Source organism: Camponotus floridanus, unplaced genomic scaffold (assembly GCF_003227725.1).
Source record: "Camponotus floridanus strain SB8 unplaced genomic scaffold, Cflo_v7.5 scaffold40, whole genome shotgun sequence".
NCBI lineage: Eukaryota > Metazoa > Arthropoda > Insecta > Hymenoptera > Formicidae > Camponotus > Camponotus floridanus.
This window is the reverse complement of record NW_020229548.1, coordinates 704894-730234: the sequence shown is the minus strand read 5'-3', so window position 1 is coordinate 730234 and position 25341 is coordinate 704894. Positions and strand designations below refer to the sequence as shown.

Genomic DNA, 25341 nt, shown 5'->3' with positions numbered 1-25341 from the left:
AAAAGCAACACATATATAAAAAAATTATTAATATTATTTCTAATACTAAATCAATTATTTGCCATTCGTCTCATTCATTATTATTTTTGTAACGAGAAATATAATCAAGTTTTAGGGAGTGGAAAAAAAAGTTAAAAGCACTAATTGTAACTAGGTTATATTTTAGAACTATATTGCATGATCTCGACAGTAAAATTTACATGCAAAATATGATAGCGAGTTTTTTATAAATAATTCTTATTTCGTGACTTTCTCCTTGAAGTCGACACATCGCGAAAGCAAGATGATAAAAAACTCCACGTCGCGTCGTCGAACATTCATCGTACTCATGGTATTTGTGTCAATCGTGTGTAATTCGGACGATCTGAAGGATCTAAGCGTGCGGGGAAGAACTCGTGCAATGTGCCGTGAGTTACGTCATTCCGCACATTTGTCTCGTCATTCCGTGACATCACGATACCACGTGCTCCGTGAATATCTCCCGCCGTCATTGTTCAGTATATATCGTTCACGTGTGAGTTATTGCACACATACTTGATCCCCTTCGCTGCTTCACAAAATTAGCCCTCTTTCCCAAGTCAATGTCAAGGTGAACGGTCATTTAAATCTCATCATCGGTCATATCGATAGACGTATTCACACATTGTGAGGCTAACTTGACGTTTACTTTCATCATATGCGTTTGAATATTTGGCGAATATTAACCATATGTTGACACACATTTAAGCATATGAGATGACCAATATAATGTCTTATTAATTTTTCATGAACACGACTGAATTTATGTAATAATTAAACAAAATAATTTACGTTCTTTACTTTTGTAAATAAAAAAGTCATAGATTTAAAAGAATTATATATATCTGATCTATTATATTATATCTGATTATATCTGATCTATTATATTATATTTGATCTATTATATCTGATCTGATATATTATATATCTGATCTTTTTTTTATTTCATAGTTGAATTAGATATCAATTTTGCTGCATGCTTTAAATTTGAAAATAATATAAATAATGTAAAAAAATTTGAAGAATATGAATGTGAGATTTATTAACCTAATCTATAGATATAATTTTATATCATTGCTATATATTAGATTTTATCATTTTTAATTAATAAGGATTTTCGTTTTCGTGCTTCAGAGATTGATGGCTTGTTGATAAAGATTGATATGTACAATTATTAGATAAACACAGGAAGCGTTCAAAATTATTTTAGTAATTATAATAAGCACTCGTTTTCATATCATTGATGCATCGAATATAACGATCAATTTTTAATGACTTTCATTGGCCGCAGCTTGACGTGTAGTGGACTCAATTGAATTCAATAAACATCAATTAATTTGCCGATTTGTTGCTTTGTCATGTTACTTGTCATTACACATATCATTGTACGAATGTGAATAGTTCAATGTTAATACACACATACACACACACATACACACACACACACACACACACACACAGATATATATAAAGAACTCAGGATTTTTTATTTCTTGAATTAACAAATTACTATCTATAAATGATCTATAAGTAGAACGCACGCTAATTTATTTCGCTTACAATAAGTGTTCTTCATAAGACATATCACAAGTGTCGTATTTTAATCGTCTTAACAAGTTGAAAGTATTACGTAATGTAATTTCTTAGAAACATAATATTGAATTATCATTTTTAATGCTAAATATAAGCTTTCAATTTAGTCATACAATTGATATCAAGAAAATTAAATATGGAGTATTAATTGTAGAAAGATGAAAATGAGATTGTAAATATACCGATTTCTGTTAATTTTTATCAATTAATTATTACCAGTTAATATGCATAATAATAGGAGTTTGTGATATAAGAAACAAAATATTCCAATTAATCTGTCTAGCATCGACGTTATCTAATGAGAGATGATAAAAATAGACTGAATTAATCTTCCAAAGATACGATCCAAAGATATGATGACTTTTATCTAATCCAACAGTCTCCTAATTATCTAAGCAAATTGAATGAATGACTCGAGAGATGATCTAACTTATGTCATTATCTGAAATTATGAGAAACGTCATAACGTTATAATATTGATATTTAAATATAGAGTTTTAAGAAATTCAGTTCAGCTTTTTCCCTTAATATTCATTATTACGAGCTAAAAGCAATATCTTTACCTCATATTCTGCACTAAGATGAATAAAATAGTCATGGGAATAAAAGTGCGGCAAACGCTCTCGGCAGATGGCAAAAATAAAAAATTTGCTTTGAAGCGGGAAACATTCTGATGCAAAGACGGATCGATCAAAAGATTGCAGGGCATAGCTTATATTAAATTTCATTAAAACCCAGATGTGTCTTAAACGAGGGAGATTGCGCCGTTAGCGCAATATGTCGCGCACGATGGCGCGTATTGCACGCTCTAACGAGAGTTAGAGTTTCATTGTGGGACGTATCGAGTATTTCGTCAAAGGTAAGCATGTCTTAGGAGAATATTTGCAATGTCATGTATAAGGATGTCGAAATCGTGCGAAATCGAGCGAATTTTGCTCACATAGAGAGCAAGCGGTCAGAAATGATCACAAGCAGAATGATGGAGGGGCACACCATCATGTATGGGGGAAAAGATTTTAGTGAGAGGGGAGAGACTCTCTTACAGGATTTATATATATTAGTGATCCGGCGTGAGTCTTTGCGAGTCGTTTCGTACGTACGGCAGCAACCGGTCGATTTTAATGCGGTGCACGTCATATTTTTCAAGGAAAACAACAATCTTTTACAAGGAAGAATCGTTGCGAATACGCTGATTATTTCCAACATAACCAGTGCTTCTGATGTAATGGTGAGATCAATTTTCCGCACGAAAAGATGTCGTCGCGACAATTGACTGTGACGAATTAAATGAGTTTGTTCGAAGCTATGTTATCGAATCAAAATAGAGATTATTATCATTACGTAAATTCCTGCTTTTATCGTCATTTCACGTTGAAAATAATAAGATTGTCATTGAGATAGTGAATTCTTATTCAACAACTTCAAATTTTACGAATTTCATCAGAAATTATTTTTCATTGAAAAATAATGATGTCACCATTTGTGAATTTATATTTATTTTTAGATGATTTTATCAATCTCATTTAATTTTAGATGATTTTATCAATCTCAATGACATTATTTAAAGATGTCTTTTGTGAAAAATATGTGACAATTAAAAGAATAAATAAATAAATATGTGTGTGTGTGTGTGTGTGTGTGTGTGTGTGTGTGTGTGTGTGTGTGTGTGTGTGTGTATGTGCGCGCGTGTGTATAATATTTATTCTTTTAATATTCTTATATATAAGAAATTAAATATATTTGCATGCAAAACAAAATCAAAATATGTCAGTAAAGTATAATAATAATAATTGATAAGAGTTCACTCTTTCTTCTAAAGGGGACATATATTCCCTTTAGTTTCAAATTCTTCAAGAAACAAGAATAGGAAACTGTATGAATTTAAAGCCGAATCTAAGGACTTCGAATATCAAATATCATGGAGATATTGAAACTCAACTGATAAAGCCTCGATTGAAGATTAAAGTTGACATTATTATCCGGTGAAATCATCGACAAGCTGAATTTTTTACAGTATCGAGTTTATGATTGAAAACGTTTGTTCACTGGAATGATAACACTACATGATTCTAGATGTAATAGAATTTAAAAATTTCTCAAATGATATTTGTTCATGTTGGATTGATTAATTGATAACGAAGTGGTATGTTTTTTTTTAAGTTTACTTCATATAAGATATTGAGAATTTTTTTGAGTGAACAAAAGTAAATTCTTAGAATTCGATTATCAAGTGTAGTTTACCTAAAAATTATAATTTTAAAATGTCCACACCAAATTTTTCTGCTTACTAATCATTATTTTTCTTTGACATTTATTGATATAAGACGTATTTTTATATTGGGAAATATTAATTATGGATATTTCCGGTTTTATATGATGCATACACATAAATGTTCAGTCAATCAAATGTTATTTTCAAAATCAATAATACAGAGTTGATGGATGAAGCAGAGAAAAATAAATTACACTGTCACTCAAAAAAAAGTCACTTAAAGAAATATTTTTTCTGTCAACGAATGGCGTGCATATTTCAGCAGCCTTTAATAAAGAGCTTCTCGTTACAGACGATCCCGTGAGGTTTATTGTAGCACGCAGAGATTGAACGTCTCTGCATCTCGACGGTAGATTTTAACTGTCGCGCTTGTGAGCGAGAAATTTGACAGGTGAGTGAGCGCTGCGGCGCAAACTTTTATCGATAAATCAAGTACGGTAAAAACCGGCAGGATTGCATCGTAACAATCGTTTAAATCGACTGAAATAACGTCATGATAGATATAATGAACGGCCCGTCAGAGGCGGAAATAAGTCGAATAAAGTAATGAATTATCACGTTACTACCCACACTTAATCAGCAGCTAATGCTACTAATGCCGCAATCATGAAACACGCACGTACACATGTGTGCTTTTTTTTTCTTAATTCAATACACTAAAATGAACTTTGATTCATCTTCCACCGGTCCCGCTACATACGCACACGCCAACCATGGGGTATTATATATGCATCTCGTCAAACGCATGAAGTCTCTTCCGCGTGCACGTTCATTGAAGGAACGCTAAAAGGGAGACACATCTATCACGATAAAGTACCGTTAAACGATCTCTATATGGCGGGGACGAATAGTGAGGATTTTGCGCCGCATGAATTTATGACAAAGCGATCCGTCATTTTCGCCGATCGTGCAATGATTTAATTTCCGTGAAACTGGCCGTGAAATCAAAATCGATCGGAAAGAAAGGGAGAGAGAGGAGAAGGCGGATGAGCCGTTTTGTGTTGTACGATTGGCTACCGGCAAGCATGTCGAAATCAAAGAAAACGAGGGCGTTGAATGCGATTGTAAATAGGTCACATAAGTCATTGGCACAAGACACGTTTTGCACACATGTAACAAAATGCTCGACCACTTTTCTAAACGTTGCGAGAATTTCTCGCACATCCAGCAATTCTTCCGCATGCACAATCATTGTCTTAAATGATATTCGCATTAAATTTGAATAAGAATGTCGAGCAAGAGATATGAATTATCGTTGAAAAATTTTAAAAATGAAGCTTCTTTTAGATAAAATAATAGTTCAGAATTTTAAAATTATAATTCTAGCTCTGTATTCGAAATAAATATAGATTATGGGATTAATTATAATACTAATTATAATAAAATAATATATTTTTTAAATCTCTAATAAATTAATAAAATTAATATATTACTAAATTAATAATCACATATATTTACGCGAATTAAACAAATTAAATTATAAAAACAATTTTAAAAAATAATATTGTACAATATAATATAAATACCTATAAGTTTTAAAAAATAATATTGTACAATATAATATAAACACCTAGTAAGTTTTCATTAAAAGAATAACATAAATTATTATGTAGATAATTTTAGATAAAAATGTTCGGACATAGATAATCATTTTATCGAAGACTTAACCTCTTCAATATCAAATAAAGCTTGCTATCATTTTATATCTCGAATATCGTATCACGAATTAATCAGTAACAATAGTCTTGTATAAAATGTAATGAAAGAGAGAGTGATCATTGTCGCAAATATCTTCACGAATATATTATACGTGAACATAGTTATAATTTATTTAATCACGTCAATCACACACCGTGATTCATTATTGCAAATAGAATTCCAAAGTAGAATCTTTTTCAAAGCAGATCTTCAATAAATATGAAAATAAAACAGATATTTAAGTGACATTGCAAATGTGTGACCTTTAATAATTCGATATTGACAATTTTATTCGTTTTGATTACATCCGTATTACATTTCAATACTATTGTTGTTTTCGTATGTGGAATTTTCGAAAATGGAATAAAATGATAAAATTTTGATGAAGCCATTTACACACTATTTCAGGAAAACTGCCAAACATATTCGACAAATATCAGTGAGAAATAAATAATTTTGAATCGATGGAAAAAAAAGTCAACATCGTGAGCGTCGCTTAGAAAAGTACATAAATATTGGCCAGTCATGCCAGTCGATTAATCCGCGATCGCGCCGATATTGATATTAAAACTCAATAAATTGTGAATTATTCATGAACACGCCAGATCGGGCACGGGCTTACGCGAGCTTTTTAACTTCTTCGTGCTAGATAGAACGACGCTTTTATCGACGTCGCACAGAATAACGACAAAAAGCGCCAAACATAGAGCACGTCGCACAAATACAGTGTTAACGACGCAAGTTGTTTTCGTTGAAAATTTCACAAAATCGCCTACAGCATATCGTAAACAAAAATCGGTTATTTGCAACGAATGGAAATTTTGCAACGAATCTACAATACGTGATGCAGGATTCGAGATCGTTACAAGGCACCTCGTTCGTATTCCATTACCGAGCAATGAAAGGAGATCGATCAAGCTACGTTATAGTCAGTCGAATCGATAGCGACTTAAACTCTCTCGATCAGTCAAGATAAATGGACAACATAATTATGATAGAAACGATAAAAATGATTAGCATTTGCAATGCGTTCATTTTTTATTAACGTCATATAGCATCGTATTATTACGCAAGCTGCTGACATTGCTTCGAACAAAGAATTTTTTTGCGAATGCATCGAGTTTAGGATACTGGTAACGCGCAATTCTTCTTTCAGAATGAAAAAGCAGTGAAGAAAAAGAGTACAATTTTTATGGAATTTGTCATCGAATTAAACCAAATCGAATTTTAAAAAATTCGATTTTAATTTAGTTAAAAAATCGATTTTAATTTAGTTAAAAAATTGATTCTAATTTAGTTACAGAATCTACCCTTAAAAAAATTAATACGACAAAATTAGGATTGATTCATACTATAATATTATCATGGTTAATAAATAATAAGTAATTAATTCTTGTGAATGAATTTTTCTATTAATATCACGAGCTTCCCTATTTAAGAAACACATTTATTGAATAACTTATATTGCACTTTATGCTCGCAATGTGATATTGATCAGTCATAAAATAATGCCCGATCTTGTTATTGATGCGCACGTGATTCATGAAATGTTCTTTGTCATAAATAAGATGATCGAGTTACGAGCTAATTTCTCGGTTAATCCGTACTTCTTGATAGTCAGACACAAATATATTAATGCTTAATATGATAAAGTTATTAATACATTTAATTTGTGCACATTACATTATATCAAAATCGACACTACAAATTAATAATAATTAAAAATACTAATCTCAAGGAACATTGTTTATCGATCAGATAAAGCGAAGAGATAAAGCGATAAAATAATGATTAATGTATAAAGGAGGTGCTTTCTAAAAATTGTGTATTTTGTTCTAAGATGCTAGATTATAAAAAAATAAAGTTTGTTTCATCGATGTTACATCAATAAATTCTGATTAATTAATTTTAAATAGCACGGTTGAGAGCGTGTTTTATCAAGTTAAACAATTTTATAAATTTAATTTTAATCTAAAAATTGGAATTAATTTCAAAAATATAGCTTATATTATTCTGAGTTATTCGCATCGCTTCCGTAGCGATCCATTACGGATTTTATTCATTCCCATTATCATGATAAATAACGTTGAATAAAATTATAACATAACGTCATGAAGTCAAAATAAACGTCAGAATGACGCGATAATTTGATCGTAATGAAAAATATAAATGGAGCTTAATCTAAAGGGCCGCTTATTGTTTGAGAATATCGGACACTCGGTTGCACGAATTAGCAATTCAACGGAATGGGATAAACAAATGGCGTAATTAAATATTCACTCTCGTCCCACTGATTTGTAAATTCGACTGGATTTCGTTCCGCCAACAACATACGACGACACCATTTTTATTTATTTACGCGATGACACGTTATCGGCCATAAGCGGAAATTGCATATTGCCTATATCTCACGCGCGCGCGCGATATGTATATTATATCTCGCATTATATTGAATTTTACAGCACGGTTTCATCGCGCGAGAACGAGAATATATTTATTTGAACGCGCGCGCCGCAATTAATTCGATTATCTACTTACGCGTTATGTATGTGCGCTCTGGTTATTAACTGATATAATTTGTACGCCAGGAATTTCTACTTTACACTTTGCAATTTTGCCAACTAAACCGATAATCTCACTTGGCAACATGTTTCGCGAGCATTGTATGTATAGACTGCTAAACTTTGCAAGAGTATTCTTTCAAGATCGATATATACTGACCGGAAAATTTGTAAATGTCAGTAATTTATGAATTTTATACAAATGATCAAAAGATCTTTCAGGAATATTTTTTAAGAAGAATCTTTTAAAGAAATATAATATTTAATGATTTGTGTTATAATTGCATTCTGTTTCTCTCTCGCAATATTACTGGTATATCATTTTCTATACGTATGTTTCATCGATTATGGTTTATCATTATGACTTGTATCTATTAATTTATATACGAATATATAATAGTAAAGTAATAAGAATGTAATTGAATTATAAATATGAAGCATCGATTATGTTTTTAATAAATTACTAATGCAACAGATGATTATGTATTCTTGGCTCGTCAATTATGTTCACTAATCAAATTTTCAATCAACTGATCAAACGTCAGAAGCGAATTAACTATTGTCACTTCAATGAATTAACGACAGATCACAGCTTTTCCCAAAATCCCAAATTAGTCTTTTAAACATATCACCCAATCAATATCAACATCTAACAACTTCATCAATTAACTTAATGATAAAAGAAACAGAGAGAAATATTTCAATAGTTTAATGATAATTTACAGTTTTAGAAAAAAATGATCCACATGTCTACACATGTATCTTTAGACCAAGATGCAGCGAGAAACCAAACGATTTTTCGAAATTTTAATTATTACCTTTAATGAATAAATAAATTTTTTTCAACTTATATTGTAGTAAATTATATATGGAAAATATATATGATTTTATCCATTCTTACAAAGAGAAATATTATAGAAGAATTTAATTTTGTAAAATTTTCAAAGATTTAAAGATCGCCCTAGTTTTTTAAAATCATCATAATTTATTTATATAAATCAATTTTCACAGTATTTAACGTAAAAGGTTAAAAGTAGAATGACCCAAAAATTAGATAATTTACAAGATGTTTTATATTTTAATTTGACAAGTTTGCAAAAATTATGAAATATCTCGTAAAATATTCAACTTTTAGCCATTCTTTTATAACTTTTTAAGCTGAATATACGAGGAATCGATTTATATAAATTAAATAAATCGACTTATATAAATAATTTGGATAGTTCCATTTAAAACTAGCTTAATCATCACAAATTTTCGAAATATTTACATTTATAAAAAAATAGGTATGTTATGTAATACGTATTCCTTTGGGATTATGCAACTTTTACATGAATAATATATATATATATATATATATATATATATATATAAACCTATAAATAGTATAAACTCTATAAAACAATAAAATTAATAATTAATATTAATATTAAGATCGAATATATATTTGGTTCACACATATAAAGTAATGAATTAATTTTTACACAAAATTTGGATAAAATGAAATAAAAATTTCTATTATGTAATAAAGTAAAATTTAAAGAAGAAATAAAAAAAATTAAAATAAAGTATATATATATTTATGATAGAAATCGCGCGTTATATTTTTAAAAATCTATATTTCAACGATGATTAAAGTATCTATTGTCATGTTGCTGTTTAAACATGGATATTTTAAAAATCTAATGGCCATGTGTCATTTTTAAAAGCTTTTTAATTGATGAATATTTAAGAAGATGCAAATACATTTTTATGTTTAAATGCGTAACACACAATTATTCTGCTCTATCATCTTTATATTTTATAAGTATTAGTAATATTTTGTTTTTGCTATTTAAGTATTATATGCTTTAATTTTAAGTATTATACGCTTTAATCAAATACGATATTGCAGTATAATCAAACGCGCTGGACAATGATATTAATATTGGAAACCAGATCTACAATAAAAAAGTAGATCAGCAAGAAACTCGTAAATTTACATTAATAACTGACTGAAGCATACAAGAAAATCACATAGCAATTACACAGAATAAATTGTATACCATATCGTACGGAGAAATATATTAAATATATGAAAAAGAATCGACCTTGCAAAATATTTAATTTGTAATTTACAAACGTAGCAATATTTAATTATAAAATACGACTTATTACAAATAAAATAAATATTTCGATTAACAATCATTAATATCGCGTGTATAAGGTAATAATAATACTTCCAAAATAAAATTTATCGTTTATAAAAAACTTATATATATATATATATATATATATATATATATATGTCTCTTTTAAATAATAATAAATATAGAATGGAAATATTTACTGATGATACTTTTGAGAAATGAGCTATCCGACTCCATGTTGTGAAAATAATCTCGCAACAATATTACAACGCGTCTCGTCGTCAGCCATGAAATTCATGCATCGATGGACAATGGCCATCAATATTCATACGATAAAAGCATCAGTGCTCAAATTTCGCGACGTAGCTATTACAAGCTGTTTTCACGACTACCCCATATGTACGCGAATTCTGGCAATTCGTACGGTTATTTTCGTAGAAATGATACATCGCTGCATGCACGAGAGAGGCATACCAGTTCCTAATAATTTATAATATGCGATTATTGCTCGCAGATTTGTGTTTTTCGAATATACGCAATAAATTATGGAACCAAACGGAAATTAATGAAAACTAAATTCCCCTTTTCGCGACTGTGTAATTTTGCGACTGCAGTCACTGAACGGAGAAAACTCGCTTTACAATGAATATTGTTATTCTCCGCATTGCAGGGACATGAACGCGTTATAAACACGCGGATATACGACGCAAAACTGAATTCTCTCTTTTCAAACGAAAATCATGATTGAGCAAATAAGCTACTAAATGAGGGAAAATTGCATCATAGCAGTCGAACGTTACTCCCCCGCTACATGTTATTGTAGGAGTAAAACCTTTGTATAGCTATGGGGATATGAAAATTAGATAAATTAAATAAATTATTGCTTCTAGTCATGCAAATATTTAACAAACAACATGTATCGGAACAGGCGACAAACAATGGGAAAATGAAAAAGGTTTTTGAAGCGAACAAAAACCGACATTCGGAGGTTTATAATCTTTCAATGATATAATTTGTGTCTCACGTTATAACTATAAAATATTTAATTATATGGAAATTGAACGAGTTATAGAAGACGACATTTGTCGATATTATCGATAAAAATCATCTTTTAATTCCTCTGAGAAGCAACATTAATGTTCCATTTTCTGACAAATTAATAATTCGTTTCCAAGTGCGAGAACGTAAAAGCTCATGTATTAAGTCGGCGTATCCTAGAATAAAAAAATAAAAGCCTGATAAAATCGGAAATAAAGCCATAAAAAATTTCTCGACGATCAATGACGGATAGACAGACAGACGGCGGCGGAGTGTGGCCGGCGGCCGTATATTTCGCGCTCCATCGATCGGAGGGCCCCGAACGGGGCGACAAAAGAGCCGGCGACAGTGCGCGACACGGAGTATTTAAAACCGTTTAGCTATAGAGACAGTTAATTGCGCCAATAATTCCACCGATGGAATAATAATGTCGGTATCGCGCGAGATATATCCCGGGGTGAGGTCCAGGAGAATCGCCGCAGCCGCGAGTCGTTCAATGCGCAGCTAGGCACACCTTGTATAATGATATATTGAGCGACGCGTGGTTGTAATGTCGACATTTTGCTTTAATGTATCACAGAGAATACGACGGAAAACAGGGGAGGGTTAGAGGAAGAGAGAGAAAATGTCCCCTAAATATCTCGAATATACGAGAAAGATGAAATGTTCTCCACCTCGATGACATCCTGACGGTGGATATTAAAAAAAGAATTATGGTTAAGAGAGAAATTACTGTCGTGCTAGGTATATATTTTTCGGTACCTGATGTAATTTTAAAGGAATTGAGCAATTTCTATTAATTGTATAAATTTCAAATGAAATATTACTTATATAAAAATAGATATGAATAAATTTTATTTCCATTAAGTTATGATAATTGCTAATAATAGTTTTTTGTCATATAAATAAAAATGAAAGGAATCAATATAAAAATGAAAGGAATCAATATAATATTAATATAATTAATATAATTATTAATATAATTAATTAACATAATTATTTTATTACTATAAATTATTCAAAATATATAATATCATAATATCATCTTTCGTCCTTTGAACGTAAAATATTGTATGTCTTTCGAAATTCGTAGAATCTATAAAAGTCCTAAAGTGAAATATATAATCGTGTCAAAATTTTATATCAGTATAATGTTATGTCTCCGAAATAATATTAATGAGCCGGCGTGTGTTGAATTATACTTTCTAATCAGAAGCGAACGTTTAACCCACATTGGAACGCGCGCGATTAAGTAATTGTCCGTAATAAGAAATTAGCATGAAACGAACGTTAAGTCAGCTGATCCAACAGGCACGGCGGCGCGGTCGGGATTTAATCTGTAATTTATGATAATCTCGTTATTATACTCGTTCGCCTAGATTTTAATTCTCGTTCGTGCTTAAATCGTTCGCGGTATCGTAATATAAATTAACGAATAATACGAGATAACGGGATACGGCAGTAACATTGTCACCGAAAAAGTAAAAGGCGTCTCATTTTCAATATTGCAGCGACTAATAATCATCTATTATTCTTACGTTTAATTAAATATCCGGTAATAATCACGTTATAACGAATTTAAGCATATATAATATGAATGAGCGATTATATTTCTGTCCCTTGAGTTTTTGCCTCATTTTTATAAAAGATCATCGTTTTCTTTAATCCGACTCTAATTTAGCTCTTTTTCGATATAAAATATGTACGTTTTTCTACGCATTAATACATATATCTAGCGAATAGAATCGCAAAATTGTAGGCATCAATAATAAAAATTCTGTTTCTCTCACACAAACATCATCGTCTTTTAGGACAGTATTTTTCAATTTCATTTGACCCATAAACATATTTCAAGAAACATATTTCATGTTTTGAACTCCGGTACATACATATATGTAATAAAAAATTTCAATATATATATATATATATTTTATATATATAAAAAAAAATATATATATATATATATATTTTTTTTTTTCTCTCTTAATACATGTAATAGGGTAGAAAAAATATATTAATATTCAATTTTATGAGCATAAAAATATAAAGAATGAAAAGAGAAATATACGAGAAAGATATCGAAAATATGCTACAAATGTGAGGATTTTAATAAAAAATAATTTTATTTGATTAAATTACTCATGTGTGCAGCTTCTTCTCTTAATTAATTATTCATATTATTAATTTCCATATGTAATCCGGTTTATTATCCCCATGAAATTCTTTTACGCAAAATATCATTATTCTGTTCACCATTTTTATCATGCGGATCTTTTATGACATAGGAAAATAAATATATGTCATAAATCTTCGTCACTTTGTTCGATATATTGTCCTCTTCTCTTTTCTCTTTCGTTATTATCGTTATCATACTCTTCATATTTTTTTTTCTATTTTTTTTGGACACTCGTGCTAGTCTTTCTGTAATCTCGATGAAACTTCATCAAGACTTGACCCATTATAGCGTATTAAATTTATCATCGATTAAATGTGAAATAAAGAAAAAAAAATATCGGACAGTGTGTGCTGGAATTTGATAGAAATAGATTGGGCGAATTAATGCTAATGATAATTAACGCAGATGTTAATACTAATTAAATTCAATTAAATTTTCTGATCAATTAGATTTAGAACGAAAGACAAACTGGACACACTAATCATTAATTAATATTGTTTAAATAATCAAAACCTTATCAGCGAAATGATTTTAAATCTTTTTAAATCTTTCTGATCGCATTAGTTAGTGTTAACATTAATTATTACTAACTATAATTAACTAAATTTTCATTCTCTTTGCATCATTATATAAATTATGTAATGCAATGCAATAATCATATTAATATTTTTGAGATATTATATATATATATATATATATATCTTTATATATATATATTATATTATATATATATATATATATATATATATATATATATATATATATATATATAAATTAGGTTTCACATTATTGAAAGTTTTTATGTATTTTTGTCGTACGTTATTTCTCTAAAACTTACACTATCATAGTTTATGACATAAAAAAATATTATTCCATTCTATAATAATTCCAATAAAAATCTTTATCGAACAGCTGATTACACAAGTGTTACATTTTCAATTTCTTGCCGCCAGATAATACACCAGCTGACTGGACGTCACGTGTTCGCTATTAATGGCTTATTTATCGTTTTTAACCTCCCGTGAAATTGTCGCGTTGTCGAGGTTAAGTTTGTGTGATATTGACATTTTTTTAGCGTCTCTTCACCGGTGATACTTAGTATCGTTGTCGTTGTTTAATTTTTATCATTGTTATTGTTTAATATAATAATATGGACATTGACAGCCGCGGAAATTCGATGGCGTCAATAATATAACAAAGTCGCAAAATATACATTACATCTGTCATTCAACGATAAGTACAGCTGACAGTAGGATGCAAGAGCAATGTTAGTGCGCGAAATGCTATCGTATCGTACGAATGATGACTGATGACCCGTGTTCTTTTGAGGTTAAATATGCCGCTATCATCGTTCCACATTTCATGTATCGTCTATACGAATTTTAATTAATTCCGCGCAAGTAGACGCGCGCGATATCGTGTCACACGTGACACGTAAAAGATTGCGATGATAATGGTGGCATTGGAATAATGACTACGATAGCACCAATTCCTTCCGCATTGAAAAACGATAATGCAAGTTTAAGCGTGGTGCACGCTTCTGTTTCAGCTAAAGTGCAGTATGGCCTTGTTACGTTACGCATGGATTTTAATATTATTAGGTAAGGTGTAAAAAAGTATATATAAAAAGTATATGTTAAAGTATCCTTTGTTGTTGCACTCTAGTCTATGTATTATATGTTATCTTTTATATATTTGCAGCTTTAACATATGTTCAGGGAGCCCTTAAAGTGTCATCGCAGGATTTAAAAGTACTTCTCAATCAACAAAATTCATTTAACATTTCCTTAACGTGAGTATAAATTGTTACGTGTCACTAACTTGTGCTATTGCATCACGCTGTGCTATGAATATTATCGAGTACTTGTGGATTTTATTGGCTATTACGTATTATATTACATGGATTGCATATATATTGCATTTAGGAGCTTCTGTATATATTTGCAATATTGGCATTATAATTGATATCTAATTATATAGTAATAGAAACTAATCTTATATAAGTGATAACAGTATATTAAAACATGTGTATATGACTTCACTCTTATTCTACTTGTATCACTTAATCATAGCATGCTACAATCATGACAGGATTAGTCTTATCATACACTGTAAAAGTATTGATAATAATAAGCGGATAATGATACTCAAACATGATATCATCCCTGGACTTTACACTTTATCGTTCAATTTATGTAGATACTTGAGAGATAGCTAATTCGTTTCATTGTGCGTGAAAATTATATATATATATATATATATATATATTTATTATAATTTTCACGCACAATGAAATGAATAAGCTATTTCTTAAATATATATTAAATATATATTAAATATATATTAAAAAATAATTAAATGTATATTTTTTTGTATTACATTATATCATGTCTCTCTTATTTTTCAGGGAAGCTTTATCTGACACAAATGCAACAGTTATAATAGATATACAGCATCCTGATTTGATATCTACAAAACCATCTAACTTTACTATTACATCGGATGTAAAAAAAAATTGGATTATTTATGTAAAAGGTCTGAGTGCGGGTCACTCAATTGCTAGTGCTAATGTAACTCCCAGTAATATTACAGAGTAAGTATAAATAATGAAGGATTCTGTGAATTTTGAATATTTTAAGTTTTAAGCTTTAATCAATTATTATATATAGTTGTGGCTTATATATAAAAAAATGTTTATGTTTATAATAACAGCTGATCACAAACATTTTATTTGAGTAATGTATTCATCATTAAATATTACGCAACAATAAACAGTAAAGAGCAGAGACCTATGGCATCTATGTCTCTCCTATCTTTATGACTAATTCTGAAAAGATTTTGATCAATGTTACATTCACATTCTATTGCATTGAGCTAAGGCTGCACAGATAGCCTTTTGACCTAAACTTGTCAAGCTGAAACTTGAAGTTTGGTCAGTCTGTATTCAGATTTTGAATGGATTACATTCTAATTTAATACTGTTTAAATTTAATAATGTTTCAACTTGTCTATAACTAATAAAAATGATATCAATATATTTTTCGGTGATGTTGATAAATGTGTGATGTTTATACAATATGTATATATCCTCCCTAGTAAAGTAAATTTTAAATTACTATTATATTGTATATTATATACTTCCTAAAATTGTGGATCTCAAGAAATTATTGTGTAAAAGAAAATCTAATTTAATAATCATAAAAACTGTTGAAAAATGTATAAAATTATCATTATACCACGAGATCAATTACATACTGTCGATTTAAAGTGAGCAAAAATTCTATTCTATTTTTTGCATTATATATTTTACGATATATATTTACATTATATTATTTAATGCATTTCATTATATTCTTTTTTAAAGTAATTTTATTAATATTCCATAAGTGAAATTAATTTTTATTACATATTTTTTTTTAGTTTCTCTCAAGCATTTGTTAGAGTGACTATAGAGAAATCGGATGTGCTGTACCATATTAGTGCTGTGGTTGGATGGATATATTTTTTAGCATGGAGTGTAAGCTTCTATCCACAAATTTATATTAATTATAAACGAAAAAGTGTTGTGGGACTTAACTTCGATTTTCTCTCACTAAATGTTGTCGGTTTTTTTATGTATGCATTATTTAATTGTGGCCTTTTTTGGATACCTGAGATTGAGGTAAGATATTGCTATTTCTTATTATAGAGAAATTTTAAAAATAAAAATTCTTTTACAAAAATACTAAACATAAATAAATAAGATTTAGATCTCTTTTATTACTTTTTTATAATTCAATAGAGTTATTTTATTTTTTGGGTGATAGAACTTAAATTCCTGTTATAAAAAGAAAATAACTGATTAATTTATTATAATATTTTCAGGATGAATATTTTAATCGATATCCAAAAGGTTTGAATCCTGTACAAATCAATGATATATTTTTCTCTCTACATGCAGTATTTGCTACTATTATAACTATCGGACAATGTTTCATTTATGAGGTGATTATAATTAATATATAATAGTTACATAACTGAAACAGAGTTTTTATATAAGATTATTAAATATCATGCTAGACCATATAAATTGAAACATAAATGTATTAATTTTTATTTTAGATTGGTAATCAAAGAGTATCAACGATTGCACGTATTATTCACGGAATATTTGCCACTTTTATATTAATATCTTTGGTATTATCCTTCGTCAACACAATCCACTGGCTAGATTTTCTCTATTACTGTAGTTATGTCAAGCTCAGTATAACGCTTATTAAATATGTACCGCAAGCGTATTACAATTATAGAAGAAAGTCCACAGTTGGTTGGAGTATAGGAAATATATTCTTAGATTTTACCGGTGGCACTCTATCAATGCTACAAATGATACTCAACGCTTATAATTATGGTAAAAATATAGATATATAATTAAACTTATATCTCTTTAGCCTGCGCACATATTCATTTTATAAATTAATTCTCACGAAATATTAATATATCATAATTTTTATCTCAGATGATTGGGAAAGTATTTTTGGAGATCCGACTAAATTTGGTCTAGGATTCTTTTCTGTGGCATTTGATATATTTTTCATAATTCAACATTATGTCCTATACAGGTATGTATGCATGCATGCTTTAATATTGCCTGTGCTTTATATTTGTTTATTCTTGTTCTTCATTTTACTGAATAATTTTTTAAAGATACTGATCCTATCAGTTACCAGTAGAATAATGCATCTTATATGTGAATCATTTCTCATACTCTTTATATAAAACCCAATAAATGTATTTTATTAATATCTTATGCATGCAAGAAGTAAATAGTTTTTAACCCCATTTTATGTTACATTTTTAATTGCACGTTTAAAATATTTATTGATTGCATGATTTTATTAACTGTTAAAATAAATTTATTTTAGTAATTCGCTATGTTAATTATTTAATTAATATCGAAAGATCTTGTATATGAGTTTAACGTTTTCGCGTAAAAATGAAAAATCTTCATTTACTGGATTTTCTTAATCATATATATAACTGTGTTGTACCATTACCAAACTATATTATCCTTCCATCTAATCTACCAAGCTAAGCTATACAATTGTAGATAGAGCGAGACTTTGATTTTACAGATATAATGATGAAAAGGTGATTGACCTGAACGGCAAAATATAACGACATCATCGAGAACTTAATTTCCTTCCTTAAAAATTTTTCCATGATCTACGTTTTATACACGTTTTATGCATTTTAAAAATCATTTCGCATCATTTGCATAAATAATTCTTCATTCGTCATTATCATGTACATCAGATACAATTAAGTAGGAAATAAAGTGCATATATAACGAGTATATATATGCACAAGCATACGTGATATTGAAAAATACGCACATTTTGATATACCCTCTTTTCATCTCAATACTTATTCCACGGAACGTATTTTTTTTAAATTATATATATAGATAAAAATAAATATATGTAGCATATATTATATGTATATAAATATATTTTAAATATATACATATAATATATTTTTTTATTATGAATGCGCGTATGATGTGAAGAAGACAGAGAGACAAATATGTTTTTTTTATAAAGATATCAGTTTTTGTTATGTAATGTTTTTTATAATGTCTTAAAAAAATATACATATATATTTAAATATTCAAATCAAAGTATATATGTTTATTAGTATTATAGTACTGATAAAAGTAATTTATTTTTTTCTTAATTTATAACTCTAATTTGACTAAGTCTCAAATTGGAAAAATAAAATAAATCTTCATAGAATCATAATGCATCTTAGCATAAATTGAAATAACGTCATATCAGAAAAAATTAAAATGAATAATGCTCTTAATCTAATGATCTTATAAGGAACTTGCATTAAATTAAATTACATATTTCATGATATTAAAAATAATTTATAAATAAAGTATTATGAAGTATTTATTATTATTTAATATGTAGCAATATACCAAAAATATAAAATTAAAATATTAAAATAATGATATATAGAAACTTGGGAAGATTTTCTAATGTGTGTAGATAGATTTTTGTTGAAAAGTTACAAAACAATTATTTTTATAATTATATTAACAATAAAATAGCATGTTTTATGCGAGCAATATCTGTCTTGATATAAAATATTATTTTCATTTTTGTACAATTTATCGATTTGTATTTAAAATATGTATAATATATTATTAAAGTATATATATTATATTTTATAAATGTTGTATGTTCCATAGAGCAGAATATGGTAAATATGATAAATAAGGATGACTATATAATATATGCATGAAGCATGTTTCGCATTGATTTTTACATCGATATTTACGTTTAATTGCGGCAAGTCTTTTCCAATTTGCACGAAAGACTGCGGCGATTTTAGGTGAACATTACAATTTGGGAGAGTAATAGTCCAAATAAGTTTGAATGTTGAATAAATACGATTTTGTGTGTGCATTCCCGTATACCGTCCGAATGAGTGCGTATGTATGGTTTTCATCATTAACCCGGGAAATAAATGCCTATCCTTTTACCTCTGCATTACGAGCTAATACGTAAAGATAATATATTGCGTTGTTTAAATGTTTTATTGATAATATATAAACGTTGTTTCTCATATATCTTTTTTGCTATTTTTTATTTATATGACGAATATTTATGCTAAATTATATGATAAATAAATCGATTAAATAATTTGGTGGACAAATTTATATTAGAAATTTTTTATATAATCACGAAGATTTTAAAATTAATTTTACAAATAAATTTCTCTATTGCGTTCAATTTATTATTATAATTTTTCATACCTGATATTGTGAAGTAAATATTAGTTGTGCGAATAATTATTATACGATGTATGAATAATTAATATAAAGGAATTATTTGTACTTTTTCGAAATGTAACGATAAAAAGTAAAAAGTTAAATCGCGTCAATATTTACGCGAACTTTCCCTTATGAAAAGAAAAAGTTGGCCATTTGAATTCCCGGGTTAATATTAAGTTCGCTAACTCGACTAACTCTACTAACCAGTTTAATGCACTCTATGATGACGATATTTAGCGAGAGATTTTTTTCTTAAGCATATACCCGGAGGAGATCGACGAATTTCCGAAATCGCCGCTCGCTACCGAAAGTATCTAAAGAATATGTCGTAATTCCTTTCCTTACAGGAATCGTACCGAGTATATTCACCTGCCTGGCCATTGTCAGGAGAAATCCGAGAGCGAATGCGACGTATAAACACATCTCGCTTGTCGCTACATCAGAACGCTTAAAACAATACTCGTCGCAAACCCTTGTTCCTCGTCGACGATCATCGCCTTCGCACATTATTTTACATATCTCGCAAGAAATTCGCACAGGGGATTCTACGCAAAGCGAAAGCTTCTCCCCCCTTCCCCCTCCTTTCAATTGAGACTGAATTGACTTACCCCGGGGAGAACTGCTCCACTGACGTCGAAAAAAAAGATAGACCTCTGTCTGACGTCGAACCACCTCTCCTTGTGAAAACGCACAGAAACGAATCGCACGCAAAGTCACGCAACGTGTGCTTGCACCGCTCGAAAAACAAAAAAAAATGACAAAACGTCCACCGACGAGCGCACACTGTCCCGCGTTTCGAAACCTTCGCCATGTTCTGATAATCGCAATTCGATACCGGCAGCGCGCGCAGCCTTCGATCCATCGCGCGGGAACGTCACGTCTCGATCGCTCGATTGCGCAGAGCTTCAAGTCGTCGCATCAAGCTGCTCGTCTCGTCGTTCGTTGCGGCAGGTAGGATTTTCTTTTATTCTCAAGTATTCCCGGTGTTCTACGAATAAAAGAATAATTTAAAAATTATTTGTGATTTAGAAGTATATACGTCATGTCAACACGTGTCATTTTCACGTTCTAATGCGATATACAACATAACATAACCTATAAAAACAGTGAACTCTTAGAGTGATGTGTGTAGAATATATTTAAAAATTAAATATATTTATATATTTAATAAAGATATATAATAAATATATTTAATAAATATATAATAATAATATATAATAAATGTATAATAATATATAATATAATATATATATATATAATAAATATATTTAATAAATAAATTAATATATTTATATAATATTTTTTATTATTTATGTTATGTTGTATATTTAGCGCGTAAACGAGGAAAACATGAATTTCCAAGTTGCAAAGTTTCATTTAAAAATTGTAATTTGTGATTATGAGAAGCTATACTCGTTATATCTATCTTGAGATTGCTATAAACTTATTGCTATAAACTTATACTTTATGTGTGAATGTATATAAGTCTCACATTAGTAACTTTACAGGCCTAAATATTTGTTTATTTCAGAATGATTACGTCACTTGCACGAATTGGCAGTTCTGCTATTGGCCAGAGAAACTTTAATTGTTGGACAGCGGCAATTACAAAGAAGCACAGAAGGGTGCATGAACGAACATATCCTACGACTCTTGTTTTGTCAGATGGAAGTAGTATAGAGATCGAGTACCATGAGCCACGAAAGATAATAACTCTCCCGTTAAATATCAAGGAACTTACACCGGAACAACAAAAGAAGCGACTCGAGATGCGTAAACCAAAAAAGAAGATAGTCATAGCCAAGGAAATTGAAGACACTTTTGATGAGAATAAGTATCTCAATTTTAAAAAGTGATGACAGGTATGCCAACTTTAAAAAGTTGTATTTTAAGCGTTTCTGAGAACTGTATTATACGTGCTAAATCTATGTCAAAGTATAAAAATCTAAGGCTAATATAAGGGTCCTTTCTATCTTTCATATATTTTTAGTTTGCTGTAATATTAAATTATTACATATCCATTTCCTCTGGATCATTGAGGAAATGTAAATACTATAAATTTAAATTATTATAAATTTTTGTGTCAAAGCATAGTAGTAGTAAATAGATCTAATCTATTATCACTGTTAATTTGTATCTAAATATTTTTAATTATATATTGCATTTCTTGTATAAAATAGAAAATACCATTTATATGACATGATATCGATATTACATTATTATGAATATTCTAAAAATATAAAATAATGTTTGTAATTCTTTATAATGGCACAGTAATGAATTAATAATGCAATAAAGATTAGGTATGCAAGATAATATTAATCTCTTACTTCCCACGGAATTATATTTTTCTTTCATTACTAAAATTATAAAAATTGATAAAAGGTATATATTTCGTAATTATGAAATAATTATGAAACTGAAAAATGGATATAATAATTTGTAGAATTTTCCTTCAGAGCGTCCTTGAACTTGTCTGAAAAAGAAAGTAGACTATACGCGACGGAAATCGAATTGATTATGGGTTCAAACCGCTTTCGAATAATATTCCTCTCTCAATGGGCAATAATCGTTCGGGCAATAAACCCGTTTTCACATCCGGATGAGGGAACCGCATAGTTGTGGGAGCCACGAGTGAAATTTCGTTGTAATGCGCGTATGACGTATGTCATGACGAATTGCAACAGACATTAAATATTCGTTAAATAAATTTTCATCGCTTCGATTCAATGTATGCGATTCGCGTTTCATTTATTTTATTTATTGAGAATTATTTTATTAATTATACTATAAATTATTCGATAATTGAACGTCAGTCCATTTGTGTACGCATGCTACATTTTACAGGATTCGAGATAGAACATATCGAAACATATACAATATGATTGCCGGTTATTAGACGATAGCGTATTCTTCAAGTGGCGCACGTGCTCTGTTATTTCTGCGGTATGTCGCGTGACAAGAGAGGTTTGCCACGACCGACGTCGACGGTCATATCGTTTGTTTTAAAGCGATTTCCTTCGTGACTTTCTCCGATTCTCGCCTTCGCACCACGGAACGCACTTTTCGTCCTCGCGCTAACCGTAAATAATTACCGGACGAAACGGCGGATGAACTTTCGACGACGTGCTATAATTGAAAGTCTCGTTGTTGCACTAAAGATGAGCGAAAGTGATGGATTAATATAAATGTCTTTACAGCCGATGTTTACAAATTTATTCGATATTTATTTGCGAAAGACAAACGAGCCGAGTGTGTTGTCAATTTTTCATGACTTTTTCGATTGACATAATATTATCTGTACACATAAAGCTATAGTATAATTGATATTATGCTACATTTTTACACGATTCCTAAATGGAAAAAAGAATATATGCTCTATATGTATATACATTTTTTTTTAATTTACTAGTATAAAAAATTTTTCGTGACTTTTTCGACTGACAAATGTTATCTATACACATAAAGCTACAGTAATGATATTAAATGATATTGTGCTACATTTTTACACGATTCCTAAATAGAAAAAAGAATATATACTACATATGTATATACATTTTTTTTTAAATTTACTGTTATAAAAAATTTTTTATGACTTTTTCGACTGACTAATATTATCTATACACATAAAGCTATAGTGTAGTTTTTACACGATTCCTAAATAAAAAAAAGAATATATGTTATATACATTCTTTTTTAATTTACTAGTATAAAAAATTTTCGATATGCGCGGAACGATTTAGGAAAAAAAAACATGCCAACACGATTATTAAAATTTTAAGAAATTGAGAGATTACTTTCTAAAATTTTTTATTTGTATAATTATATTTATTATATATTTATATTGCATGATACACACGATTCGATTACATTGGAAAATTTTATACGTTACCAGCATATTGAATTCGGCTAGAGATGCGTGATACAATGTATCAGTGCGTCCATCGAAACAATTGTTGCATGCACTTTCGATCGCGGTGAAATCATCATTGCGACAGAAGTGTGAAAATTGTTAGGCAACAATATGGGGGATAGATGAACTATCTACAAGGTGCTGAAACGCGACCAGCATACAATCATATCATCAAAGCGCGCTTTGAATATGCTATTTCGACGAACGTTATTAATACATACATTACACTCGTCAGTACACTCAGAATCGATTATCAGCTGACATTGTTCAAAGTCAAGCGACTCAGTATTGTTTAACTGATAATACGTATACATGGAAAATGGAAGTAGTACATTTAAATATCCTAGTACATTTAAAATGATAGGAAAAGTGACCTTAATTGATATATTTTTTTTTAAATTAATCCAATATATTAAAACCCAATATATTAAAAAAGAAAAAGAAAAAAATTACGCAGCATATGCATCTGTATTCCACTATGATAATAAGTGAATTTTTTGGAATATAATAGAATCGTGATTATGTTAATATAAAATATATAATGAAATAAGAATTCAAATATAATAATCGCTACGTCTAAAATTAATGAAAATTAAAAAAGAAATTCTCATATTTTTATTTTCAAAGTTTTTTTGTTATTACTCTTAGTTTAATTCTATTTAATTATTAATAATAATTAAATTAATTTATTTATTATTAATTTCTTAATTATATAATTTATTATTATATATAATTTATTATTAATTTCTTAATTATTAACTATCCATAATTATTATTTCATGATTTTTCACAAAGATATAAATATCTGAGAAATATTTTATACTCCGATATATATTTTAACATAATAAAAAATACTATTGCTAAAAAGCTTAGTTTGTATAGTTCAAAGGAAAAATTGCAATTTGTAACAGAGCGAAATTCTTATGCTATTATATAATAGCACGCGAATTATTGTCTATTTTGTGTAATTATCTACATATCGTTACACATTGAATGTCATTAATATAGATAGTACACGCACTTCCTATACATATAATATAACATTCCCTGTTCCGAAAAAAAAGATGTCTTTTTTATAATAATATGATTTTTAATACACACACGTACAATGCAAAGACATAAT

At 29.1% G+C, this 25341-nt stretch overlaps 2 protein-coding genes across 3 annotated transcripts; both read left to right on the top strand.

Moving 5' to 3' along the window:
- The first annotated feature begins 2680 nt into the window (after positions 1-2680).
- LOC105254106 (cystinosin homolog) lies at positions 2681-20831 on the top strand. 2 transcript variants are annotated; one of them, XM_011262603.3, is made up of 11 exons: positions 2681-2839; positions 3431-3754; positions 4176-4274; positions 15035-15086; positions 15187-15277; positions 15893-16078; positions 16906-17146; positions 17350-17469; positions 17587-17875; positions 17984-18086; positions 20653-20831. In XM_011262603.3, the coding sequence occupies exons 4-11, from the start codon at positions 15047-15049 to the stop codon at positions 20720-20722; spliced, it is 1140 nt and encodes a 379-aa protein (XP_011260905.1). In that variant the 5' UTR covers positions 2681-2839; positions 3431-3754; positions 4176-4274; positions 15035-15046; the 3' UTR covers positions 20723-20831. The 2 variants fall into 2 exon arrangements, with proteins under 2 accessions (XP_011260905.1, XP_011260906.1); XM_011262604.3 differs by lacking the exon at positions 20653-20831 and adding an exon at positions 18600-18918.
- On the top strand, positions 20724-22387 carry LOC112638931 (39S ribosomal protein L55, mitochondrial). Its single transcript, XM_025411568.1, has 2 exons — positions 20724-21256; positions 21837-22387. Exons 1-2 carry the CDS (start codon positions 21060-21062, stop codon positions 22159-22161), a joined length of 522 nt encoding a protein of 173 aa, XP_025267353.1. The 5' UTR covers positions 20724-21059; the 3' UTR covers positions 22162-22387.
- The last annotated feature ends 2954 nt before the right edge of the window (positions 22388-25341 follow it).

Coding starts and splice junctions, on each gene's coding strand:
- LOC105254106 (XM_011262603.3), top strand. CDS start 15,047: ATGGCCTTGTTACGTTACGCATGGATTTTAATATTATTAG. Junction 17,147..17,349: donor TTTGGATACCTGAGATTGAG/GTAAGATATTGC, acceptor TAATATTTTCAG/GATGAATATTTTAATCGATA. Junction 17,470..17,586: donor GACAATGTTTCATTTATGAG/GTGATTATAATT, acceptor TTTTTATTTTAG/ATTGGTAATCAAAGAGTATC.
- LOC112638931 (XM_025411568.1), top strand. CDS start 21,060: ATGACAAAACGTCCACCGACGAGCGCACACTGTCCCGCGTTTCGAAAC. Junction 21,257..21,836: donor CTCGTCGTTCGTTGCGGCAG/GTAGGATTTTCT, acceptor TGTTTATTTCAG/AATGATTACGTCACTTGCAC.